General features: G+C 39.4%; 1 protein-coding gene across 1 annotated transcript in view; it reads right to left on the bottom strand.

Moving 5' to 3' along the window:
- Positions 1–13,097, bottom strand: part of LOC133523993 (F-box/LRR-repeat protein 4) — a 52,505-nt gene that overhangs the window by 23,859 nt on the left and 15,549 nt on the right. The window contains exons 6-7 of the mRNA XM_061859750.1: positions 5,210–5,362; positions 2,674–2,771 (exon numbers count right to left, since the gene is read on the bottom strand). Of these exons, the coding sequence (XP_061715734.1) occupies positions 2,674–2,771; positions 5,210–5,362 (251 nt within the window). The remainder of the gene's footprint in view (positions 1–2,673; positions 2,772–5,209; positions 5,363–13,097) is intronic.

The raw sequence follows: 13,097 nt of genomic DNA, 5'->3' as shown, positions 1-13,097 counted from the left end.
CTAAAAAGTTACTAAATCTTCTAACTCCTATAGAAAGTGATGCTCAAGCAACTTGCTAGTTAATGGCTGGTTTGAGTATATGTTTGAAAGCAGCAAAAAATAACTCATTTTTTTCCTAAAAAAATCGACATTCGAAGTTTCATAATATCTTATCGCTAAAGTTACACAAAAAGACGGGTGTTTTTTTAGGAAAACTTGAGTTTAAGCAGATATAACAAAACACGTGTACATTATTTTTTCCTGTTCTCAAACATATACTCAAACAAGCCATTAACTAGCAAGTTGCTTGAGCATCACTTTCTATAGGACTTAGAAGATTTAGTAACTTTTTAGTACTTTGGAGGACAATTTCTCCCAATAGGTTGAGTTTGGGCAGCTAAAAAAAATACGTGTCCGTTATTTTAGAGTACTCCATAACATATTTAAATATAAATCAAATCGGAACCGGACAGTTGGGTACCTTTCCTTGTAAGTATTATTGATAAAATGTGTCTATAAACCCACAACAATGAAACCTAATCTTATGATTGCAATGTCAATGTTGATGCCTTTAAAGATGATACAGTGTAAAGAAAAAGAAATACCAATTGTAACTTCATAGCACTAAGATTCATTATTGACAGTCTCTTGCCTAGGAGTTTAAGTGATTAAGTTTTCTCAATGCATTGTCTGCCAGTGTTGAAAAGGTAATTGCAATTGACATTGACTTTGATTGCACATTAAGTTGCGATTAATTGTTAGATGTAATTGAAAATCCGGAAAGCAGATCTGTTTACAACGGAACAAGGAAGATGGCGATTTATTTAATTCAGAGTTTGCGAGAGACGAAGGGAATTTGGGAGGGAGTCAAACGGGACGGGAAGGAAGGGATGTCGAGTCAAAATGTTCAAATGTTGTTTTCAACAATTCAATTTAACTAAGTTAATGCATGTTTTAAATTACATTGCAATGTAATTGTAATGTACCTAGGTAATGTTAGGAGATTCGTGGAATTTATAATTTTCGCAATTTTTCCTTTATCTGTGCTATAAGACGTTGCTTCGTACCAAATTTCAAGATTCTGGGTTCACGGGAAGTACCCTGTAGGTTTTGATTCCCTTGCGAGTGTCGAAAATTTGCGGCATAAACGGCTGTATCTTTTGATTGCGTTGGCTTAGAAGTTTGATTTTTTCACCTCCAAGGGACAGTAGACCTGAGTATTTGATATAAATTGCAGCTTGATACCTCCTGGCGTTCCTGAGAAAAAGGGTCTTGACAGACGGATAGACGGACGGACGGACAACAAAGTGATCCTATAAGGGTTCCGTTTTTTTCTTTCGAGGTACAGAACCCTAAAAATATATAGCGTGGTGCAGGTTGCAATAATAACGTTCACACGCTGCACAATTTTACAAATAAAACCGGTCAAGTGCGAGTCGGACTCGCTCAGGAAGGGTTCTGTACCATTATCTATAAAAACAGTCACCCATCCAAGTACTGACCCCGCCCGACGTTGCTTAACTTCGGTGACTGGATAAGAACCTCCGGATTGGAAAGAAATATTTATTTTATTCTGTTTTTAGTATTTGTTGTTATAGCGGCAACAGAAATACATAATCTGTAGAAATTTCAACTGGCTAACTATCACGGTTCATGAGATACAGCCTGGTGACAGACAGACGGACGGACGGACGGACAGCGAAGTCTCAGTAATAGGGTCCCGTTTGACCCTTTGGGTACGGAACCCTAAAAAGAGTACTAATGGCGGACTTAACGCCTTAAGGCGTTCTCTACCAGTCAACCGTTGGGCTAAACAGAAACAGTTTTGTGCAGGATTGTAGAGAGTGGATATGAGAAGGAATTCGAGATTACTATGATAAATACGTATACAAATGTACATTTTAAATATTATATTGTTCCGATTTGCAATGGTAATGTTATGCTGGCTGTGTGCATGACCGTAGCGCCAACCTGGCTGCTAAGATACACATTATGATTTGACAGATAAGTCGATCATCGCCGGTGCAGAAAATAGGCACACGAAATATTTCCATGTACACGAAAGTTCACATTTTTAGGGTTCCGTACCCAAAAAGTAAAACGGGACCCTATTACTAAGACTCCGCTGTCCGTCCGTCCGTCCGTCTGTCCGTCCGTCCGTCCGTCCGTCCGTCTGTCAGTCCGTCTGTCTGTCTGTCCGTCCGTCCGTCCGTCCGTCTGTCACCAGGCTGTATCTCATGAACCGTGATAGTTAGACAGTTGAAATTTTCACAGATGATGTATTTCTGTAGCCGCTATAACAACAAATACTAAAAAAACAGAATAAAATAAATATTTAAGGGGCCTAAGATTGCACATGCACATAACATTTAACCCTTAATTGTAAATATAACAGGTATAAAATCCGTTTAAGCTTCCGTATTGGTAAGGATAGATAGTATAGAAGGCGGTGGCTGATCGTAAAATTAGGCAGATCATGAAATTAGGCATATCGTGAATCGTAAAATCATTGTCTCGTTCCCTGAGTCGACCTGGACAGTTTGCCCTTCGGTCATCTGAAGCAACCTCCTACCTACCTTTTGGTTTAATGTGACTAATGTCAAAACATTCTACAGGAACTTTACAATCGGCCTGATTTTACGATCAGCCGCCGACATAGATTAAAGAGAAATCATGATTAGATAAATTACTTACTTTACAACATAGTTGGGAAGTATCATAAGATGGCTTCCACACCACGACAGGTCCAGTTTTTGAAGGTATTTGCACCTCATTGAGAGGGTAACCAGTACCTGCAAATATGTATTATATGTTAGGACTATAGGTAAGTACGTTTTTAATCCCCGCCGCAAAAATAGGGGTGTTATATATTTGACGCCAATGTATGTCTGTCTGTCTGTCTGTGGCATCGAAGCTCTCCAACTGATGGACCGATTTCGATGCGGGTTTCTTACTCGAACGCGAGTTTCCTTGTGTTCTTTGCTATGTTTGATAGAAATCGATCCAGCAGTTTTAAGAGTAACAACTCTTTTTTTAAAAGCGGCCAAGTGTGAGTCGGACTCGTCCATGAAGGGTACCGTACCATTTATGACGTATAAAAAAAAACTACTTTCGGTGGAAGTTTGCATGGTAATGTACATCATATATTTTTTTTTAGTTTTATCATTCTCTTATTTTAGAAGTTACAGGGGGGGGGGGGGGGACACATTTAACCACTTTGGAAGTGTCTCTCGTGCAAACTATTCAGTTTAGAAAAAAATTATATTAGAAACCTCAATATAATTTTTGAAGACCTATCCATAGATACCCCACGTATGGGGTACGTCAGGCCATACAATACCATTGGCCGAGGTTTTCCACAGAAGGGTAAGCTCTTAAAGGTGACTCCGGTTGTTAAATCCTCCAAGGATATCCGCGATCCCAGGCACGCACGGCCGTCCGCTCAGTGCTCTGCACTGCTACTTAATTTTAGTTGAAGGGTGCAAAAGAAAGACCATCACGTACTTATGCAATTCATGAGTGCGAAAGAGACAGGCAACAAATTCAAAACATGACCACTTTTGGATTTCTGTAGCGCCCTAGTGCCGTGCATGAATGTACCAAAACATAAAGTTAGATTTCTCGCACCCTTATTTTAATCATTATTGCAGAAAATACCTTAAAGTATAATAACGACAAAAAATAACCACCAGGTAGCGCCAGCATTATGCTATCATTATAGATTTTTGTCTTTGACAGCGGTCAGGCAAGTCTAATTTTACATCCACGTTATAAATAGCAGTAGTAAATAATGCTGTTTGGTAGAGAATCGCAGGTTTTTCTAGGCAGGCAACGTTTGGAAAATTTCATATAATTACCGATACAAGATTTCACGAGAATCGGTTGAGAAAGGCGACCTGTAGAGGAGAGCCGCCGGCAAGACGTACGAAAGGATATTTTTGCCCAAGCTGAATAGCAAGCACATCGCTCAGAGGGCCTACCGGGAACCACGTTCGACGTGTTGCCTCCCTATCCCACTTATGTCGAATTTACAAGTACGACAAAGAGGCAACACCATTTAAACGGGACTGTTAGAATCTGTAGGTACCCGCGAAACAGTTTGTGTAGAACTTTGAACCCCACTTCTACCATTCATAGTGGAGCTCTACAACCTTTGAATGTATTTTTAATTTCAAACTTCAACAAATAATGTTATAACTCCATTACTCCAGATAGGTTACATGCGTTCCAAAACGCATTCCTTTACTCGCACGTAGGCAAGCGAGAAATTGCACGTGCTAACGAGTTCCCGCACAACAAAAGAGAAAGAGAAAAGCTTATGTTCAACAACGAGTGTAACAAAGATGAATGGTATGCGAAAATGAATCAATAAAAAAACAGATTCATTCGTAGGTGTTTCACGAGAATCGATTGAGAAACCCACTTATCGGATGTCGGATCCGGATTTTAATCGGTTGTCCCAGTGATAGAACATTTTATATGAAGCTATTTACACTTACCCGACACCGATTTTGTGTCGTTGCCGACAAGGAATGTCGGCTGTTTTGCGAGCCCTCTACGTCCGGAAAAAAATCGCGATCTCGCTCACCGGCGACCAATTATGACGCTGTTCATATTTTTCGGATGTCGGAGCCGACCGCGTCGTAGAATTTGCAGACATCGCGGCGCGTAAGCAGAGTTGTTGTGACTTTATTTCACTATTTGGTATTATAAATATAAATCCTGATGATTTGATCACACTAGTTTAGGAAAATGGGGTTCTAGGGGACAAAACTTTAAATGAATTTAAACATAAGCAGTTGAAAATATGTACATGACGAGAATTTTGTTGCCAAATCATTCTGAATTCAGTTATTAAGTTCTGAAATTTTCTCAAAGTAAATACTTCCTACATCGGGCCAATATTCTCTTTTCTTAGCTTTCATTACTCGTTTCCTTCGTAAAGAATACATCACAACAAAAGCTTCGTCGATGTCCATCGTGCACAGACGCCCCGCGTTGACTATCGCCAGCTGCGAACGTGTCCGAGAACCAACCAGTGGGAACGCGCCACACCCGATTAAAATCCGGACTCGACATCCGACATAGTGGGAACCAGCTCTAATTGTAAGTAGAGACCAGCCGGATAGACATACGAAAGCATATTTTTGCCCAAGCCGAACACATCGCTGATAATATATACCTATGTAATAACAGAACTGTTAGAATATCTAGGTAGTTTCATACTCACTTGGGATTGCACGCAATGCCAATAAGGCCTAAGGTCAATGCTGCGATACAGGATGGCGTCAGAGGCGAGCCTGTTGAAATGCCTGTTGACCTGCGCGCAGCGGCACAGCGATTGCATGTCTAGGTACTTCATCACGCAGAGGATCGTCTCGTCCTGAAAGGAAAACACGCGTTAAAGCGTGCTAATGTAGTGTTGAGATAAATGATGGGTTGACTGATGAGTATTTGTATGATAAGAAAATGACAAAACTTCCTCATTAAGAAATGGTCCAGACAATAGTAGCAGATAATGAAAGACTAGCTAAGAGTTTTGATAATTTTTATCTTCAGTGTAAACAAGATGAGTAATCATATCTACGCAATAAAAGACAAAGACATAATTTTTCGGACTTTTCGTGCTCTTCATATGAGTTTAAATATGGGCTTTATATTTCAATAGCCCCTACTCGAGCTGGGACTGATTTACGGGTCTATTTGTACCCGTGAATGGGTTCTAGCTGGTGTATTACATAATCTCAAACTTGTCTCTGTGCTGTTGGCTTCGGCCCCACGCATGCCTCATAAAGGTCCATGGGGTCCCGAGATATAGAAAGACATACCATAAATATTATAGGACATTATTACACAAATTGACCAAATCCCACAGTAAGCTCAATAAGGCTTGTGTTCTGGATACTTAGACAACGATATATATAGGTAATATATAAATACTTAAAGACAAAGAAAACACCCATGACTCAGGAACAAATATTCGTGTTAATCACACAAATAAATGCCCTTACCAGGATTTAAACCCGGAAGCGTCTGGTTCATAGGCAGGGTCACGATCCACTAGGCCAGACAGGTCATCATTACTTTTATAACTATAATGACTGCACAGTTGCATTATGGTCCAGAGAAAACTTTTTGACTATTTTTACATAATGGCAGATGGCCAAATCTGGCCAAAACAACACATGTGTTATGCTGTTGTTATCGGCAGTAACAAACATTTCTCGAAGCAATTATTTTACGTACATTTCGCCATTTATAGTTCCCGTTGTTATGTACTCCTCGCTTTTTTAGTCCAGATAGCCTGCCAAATCATTATTGTGGATATTATATAGAAAATTCCCATGACTCGGGAACAAACATTCGTGTTCATCGCAGAAATAAATGCCCTTACCAGGATTTAAACCTGGGACCATCGGCTTGATAGTCAGGGTCACTACCCACTAGGCCAGACCGGTCGTCAAGTCTAATGAATATACGCCACTTTGAAGTATCACAAAATTAACTAAAAGTGACTGTTCGAACATAAGTTGACAAATAAAATCACGTATACACGAATTATATCGCGTATAATTAATTTACAATTGGAATAGATCCCTTAAGGGGATAAGTTCACCTTTGTACACATTTACTGTATTCTCTCTGTGTTATGTACTTGTTTTGTGCAATAAAGTGTTTACTACTACTACACAGGAGATTTCATGAGTATACCTATTGAGGTAACGGAGGATAACATCAAGTTGACAAATTATATAGTATTTATTAGGTACAGTCGCCATCAGTCAGATATATCGGAGCGGCCAAGGTGTTCACAGATATCTGAACACGCACTCTAAGGCCTTGACAATAGAGGTGTGCTCAGATATTTGTGAGCGCCTTGGCCGCTCCGATGGCAACTGTACCTAAGTGTACTGAACCAAAAGGATAAAAAAGGCACGAGGAACATCTCATCAATACCTTCTTATACAGATATTCTATTTATAGGTTATGTTGATATTGGCCGCCGTTACTGGGGACGGATTCTTATGAATCGTAATATCGTTTATGTTAGTACTTTTCCAGTTGGTCTACCTAAGGCCAGAGCCCACCCTCTGCGTGTGCGCATACGTGCGCGCGGTGCGCGTGCGATACAATGTTGGAGCCGTGCACGCACACGTTATAGCTCCTCTACACGTTGGGCCATCATACTGGCCCACTAAGATGGGCCAGCGTGTAGAGAGGGTAGTGTAGTCGGAGGGCTTATGGCGCGGCCGGATGGCGATGGGATGGCCATGGTGTCGGTTTTTCGTCCGCATATCAAAGGTAATGGGCCAGCGATGGTGCGTACGCATCTACACGTGGCCGATTCCATAGTGCGTGCTGTCAACCATCGCATAGCCATCTCGCTGGTCCAGCGCTGGGCCATCGTGTAGAGGAGCCATAACCATCGCATGGCCATCTGGATAATCCAGCGCTGGGACATCGTGTAGAGAAGTCATTACGCAAGCAGTGTGTCGTCTCTCAAGGATCTAAGGGTATAAATTGAGGGCATCTTTATCTCTTACTTTAATTGAGGCGTAATAAGAGTGACAGAGAAGGATACCCGCAATTTGCGAACTTCGGTGCTTGCGGTAGGCCCTCTGTATATTACTGCGCGCGTGCATGTGAACGTGAACCTATATATATACGCACACGCTTCCGGTGTGCACAGACCTGTATTATGTGTGTTTTAAGGTATTTATTTATGGGCCACTAGTTACCTGAAATAAAGATTTTCATTCATTCATTCTGTCATTCATTTATTATACAGCCGGCGACCTAAAATTTAAACACCTACCGGTTAGGGTCATATCCGGTAAACTTTTTTCATTTCACCAGCTTAAGCCGAAAGTTCACCCGTTTTTTTGCCACTTGTCTGTAATTTCTAGTCAGCCCTTTTCATCATTTTCATACTTTCCATTTTATTACCTACCGCCTTACAAAGTATATGGGGAAATGGTAACACAATAGGAAAGAAACCTTTATGAACCATAAAGTAATATATATCTGCGTCTGCGTCTGGTACAGTCGCGGGGTTTTTTTTGTTAATCCATTTAAGGTTCAAGTTAATTTATTTGTAAATAGTAACGGTATGTAAAGTAAACCCTTCAACAACAAATTTACAATGTAAATTATGTGAATCGCTGCAAAAAGTTGCCGTGTGCGACATCCTTTACTAATAAAGTAAAAGAGTCTATAGAACACTGACAAACCTTTGAATTTACATAGGTTCAAGTAAACATTTATTTCAGTTTTATATACAGTTTAATATACAAGGATACCAAAGTCAGTAACAATAATATCGACACAACTTTTTACGTCTGGGTGCAGAAAAATGAGTTGTGATTATTTGTATTGACAACCAAGCCAGTTTATATAAGTATACATTAAATATGTAAGCTAAAATTAAATGTTTTTCATCTTACAAAAAATGGAGGATGTTTTTATTACGGCAAATCTAAAAAGGCTTACGATTTTGGCAGTAAATGTAAGGTATGTACATACATATATCTTATTAAATGCGTATTACTATAACGTCAAATATACTGAGCCGATTTCGACGAAAGGGATGATAATCGATTTGTTTATGACCCGGTTAACGTAGGCTCTTAACTGACTTCCAAAGCAATCCATACAGTAAACGTAAATAGAAATGAATGGAAAAGTGTACAGTCGCCACCAGAAAGGTACACTGGTACATCGGAACGGCCAAGGTGGTCACAAATATTTGAACACGCCTAACAATCCGAACACGAGGTATCAAGCTGGAATTTATATCAAATACTCAGCTCTACTGTCCCTTGGAGCTGTGAAAAAATCAAACTTCTAAGCCAACGCAATCAAAAGATACAGCCGTTTATGCCGCAAATTTTCGACACTCGCAAGGGAATCAAAACCTACAGGGTACTTCCCGTGAACTCGAAATTTGGTATGAAGCAACGTCTTATAAAGAACAGATAAAGGAAAAATTGCGAAAACCGTAAATTTTTAGTTATATCATAAAATAATATATATATAACTACAGGTTTGTACGGAACCCTAGGTGCGCGAGGCCGGTTTAAAAAAAATGTTTTCGGAAATAAATCGCTCCGAAAGAAAAAATCTAACCCCCTCTAACTTTTGACATGGACCAAAAAAATATGAAAATATATTTTAAAGCAGCTCGGCCACTCCAATATATCTGATGCCGACTCTGTATCTGCCCACTAAGTTTAAAATTGTTCCAGATAATGTTTAATTTTTATTTTACTTTGTATTACCCAAACATATTTTTTTTAAATAAGTATTTATTTTGATATTTTAAGAGGTGATTAGGTATTACAGGAAATTCATACATATTCAACATACCTACATACGTGTTTCGTTTGGTAACAAAAAAGTTAAGAACATGACTATAATTTAATATGTAATGACAATAATGTCTTTACTTAGTTTCCAGGAAACCAAAGTTAATGGACGAAACGAGTATATCCTTTTTAAGGAATAATTAATTGCAAAATTAATGCAGTGTACTATTTCCTTATCGCAACAAGGTCTCCTATCACTAATATTATAAATGCGAAAGAACTCTGTCTATCTGTCTGTTACCTCGTCACACTTAAACCGCTGAACGGATTTAGATGAAATTTTGTATGGAGCAAGGCTCAGAAACCGGTTAAATTTCCAAGCCGTTATCATGTACTCGGCACAAAACTATTTAATTTCTGTTTCGTTCGTAAAACCGTTATTTTAATAAAGGTTTTGTCGGATTAACCGGTTTAGAACAATCGAAACCGGTTTCTTCTTATGTGGTAAACAAAGACACGTTTACGCGGCACACCACCCGGCCAGCCGGTCGTCTCGTCACTCGTCGAATAAACCGGTTTATTTAGGTTACAATAAAGTTCTTAAAACGTTCACGTTCTTATGAAAGTTCGGAGTAAAACTGAAATAAACCGGTATTTACCGCTATTTTTAAAACCGGTTTCGAGCCTTGGTAGGATGGAGATAGAAGCCCGAGGAAAGACGTAGGACAGTTTTTATCATCATCATCATCATTCCAGCAGTCGAAATTGCGGGCAGTTGCTAGTACATTTATATTTGACGGGACGTACTTCCTTTTGGCAGCCAACGTCACATTTTATAACAAGTTATTCAAACGTATAACATGACACAAAACGCGGGATTTCGTTACTGATATATGAATACTTTGAATATTTTAACTACCTTACCTACCTACTTAGATAAGTAAATAAAACTTATTCGTTGTTATGTAGGTACAGTCTGCAATAATAACTGATAATACGAAGCGCGCAAAAATATACAGAGTGTAAATTTATTCAACTGCAATAATTTTCGGGGTGAATATATAGGTCTCGAGCAACTTTTACTATGGGACTGCCAATACATTTTGGTTGGCTTGATGATATTTTGTATGAGTCAATTTTTTTTTTACGATTTCGGGTTTTATACTACGTGGTGGCAAACAAGCATATGGCGCGCCTGATGGTAAGCACTCTCCGTAGCCTATGTACCTTGCCGACCCTAACACTCCACACCCTCGTTGAGCTCTGGCAACCTTACTCACCGGCAGGAGCACAACACTATGAGTAGGGTCTAGTGTTATTTGGATGCGATTTTCTGTAAGGTGGAGGTATTTCCTCAGTTGGGCTCTGCTCTGGAATGACATCCGCTGCTGTGCCCTACCACACAAAGCGAGATGACATTCACAGTGGCCATACCTCTCTTTTAGACGTAGTTTAAGGACATACCCGGGTCCATATCGAGTTGGTCATACCCTGTTATAAAACGCTCTTTTGGATCTGTATTTATGTTAGAGATCTTTTTAGGGTTCAACCCGACATGCAGTGCGAATGCGACACTGTCCGTCTCTCTATCACATCGTTAAATGTCTTGGGAACTACTTACCCTATCGATTTTTAAAATTGGAATAGTTATAAACAAGGTAATTGCAGACGCATTGAAAGCGTTTTTTTATTTACTATTAAAAATGCCCAATATGAGGGGACATCAAATTTCGAAATCTAGTTACTAAGTCAATTGGGTTTTCATATGAAGAGCTTGCGTTGCACATTTTGAAACTTTTTTTACAACGATAAAAAAAAATGAATGTATACATAAATACAAAGCTGCAAAAGGGCATACAAAAAAAATACCCTTTCTCTTCTCCGAAGTTTACCACAAACATGAAATTTTACTTGTTCAAGTAAACCCTTTTATTTTCGCATATCGACATAGGTTCCACCAATGGTAGTTACTTGTATGTGTGTACCTGCCTATTAAAAGTATAACAGGCAATAAAAAAAAATTAAGTGTAGGTTGACGAGGTTCTGCGTTTTCAATGCCAAGTTATAAGTAACGAGATAAGAAATGTCGTTTACATCAGTTTATGTGACTGATACATAATGCCTAATTATGTACAGTACAGACACTGGTTTATCCACACACATATTATAACCTCCCTTAGATGTATTACAGGAACTGCGTGTAAAATGTGTGTGGTAAAATGTATCTCTAAGACTCAAATAATAGACGTTGAAATGGGACTGGGCTGGTCATGTCTGCCGAAGCCGGACGACTTGTGGGAGTTGTGGGCCAAGGTAATCACTGAGTGGGAGCCCCACGAGTCTAACCGAGGAGCCGGTAGACCTCGTCGGCGATGGCGGGATAAATTGGACTCCTTTTTGAAAGGCTGGCCAGATATAGCACTAAACAGAGACGAATGGAAAAGAGGGGGGAGACCCAGCAATGGGACACAGTGGGCTCTGAATAATAATAATGAATAAATCTGTAAAATACTTCGACCGACCAACCTCATTACTAAGTCAACCTACCCAGTCTGATGTCCGTCAATCAAATTAAAAATTAAAAACCCGTCTAGTCTATACAAATCTATTTAAATCACTTTTTTCTACTCCCCTACTGTTATCTGTCATTTATACAATCATGGACATTAATATAAGAACATACATAATAGGTTTGAAGAAAAGTCTATATTCCCATTCCTCATAACAGCACTTCTGCTTCAAATTGCTAAAACGTTACTGCGATTAATTGCTACCAACCCAACAAAATCAACATTAATACAGTTTCAAACTAATTGTATTGCTGCCAACTCACAAAATATTCATTAGGTTGTATAGTAGAAACAATTGGTTCATAAGTCAGAAACGCGCATGTGACACCCTTAATAAAACTACATCCATCAACAACGAAGACCACTTAGCGTTGCTAGTTAGTCTCCATAGGCTACTGTGGCCAATAGCGAGAAAAAACTGTCCAAAAATTAAATTTAGCAAGGAGCAAGTACCAGGGCCTCATGAGTTGCGAGGTGTCGCTCTCCAGCCGGGCTGGGGCTGGTCGGGCGCGTTCGAATGTATCCTCTCGTATCTTAGCTGTATACTTTTGGTTTGTATACCTATATATTTCTACTAATACGCCTGCGGCGCCGGCTCACATTGTAACCCACGCCACTCGCCTTTTTTGCCCTTATACAACGGTTGCATAAAACACTATAACGTATTTAGCTAGAGAATGATAGTTTTTCACAACACTATTGTTAGAAACGCATACCTAACATAAATGTTATCACATGACTCAAGTTGATGTGTCTAGGTCAGGAATCCATTTCTATTGTTTTGATAAATGCAAGCGGCAATAATTGTACGACTTGCTGAGATTACACGCGCACATGCACGTACATACACAAGACGCACAGATTAAGGCTGCGCTTCCACCAGAGATGTAGCGAGGTTCTATTAGTTCTTAAGGTGGTTCGATTAGGTTACCCAAAGCTTAAACCTCACTAGATGGCGCCACAATTGCAAATTTTGAGTTTTAATTTTTTTGTGGAGTAGTCTTGGTATTTCTATACTGTAAATTATGTTTAGCGCACTCATTAAATAAATATTGAACTATTACAACAAACATTGAACACTTCATTGTACAAAAACTACCCCTTAATGTCGACAGAATGTTTCTTGACTCTATTTCTAAGTATCACTCACACATTCAAACAGTCTTACTGGGATCCTTGTAGTAGACAATTTGGCACAGCGTGAGTAGGCTTCAATAGCGTTGCGGTATGTACGTGGAAATAC

The sequence above is a fragment of the Cydia pomonella genome, chromosome 13 (genome assembly GCF_033807575.1).
Source record: "Cydia pomonella isolate Wapato2018A chromosome 13, ilCydPomo1, whole genome shotgun sequence".
In the NCBI taxonomy this organism is placed as follows: Eukaryota; Metazoa; Arthropoda; class Insecta; order Lepidoptera; family Tortricidae; genus Cydia; species Cydia pomonella.
The sequence above is the reverse complement of the archived record's forward strand: the minus strand, read 5'-3'. Positions and strand labels throughout refer to the sequence as shown.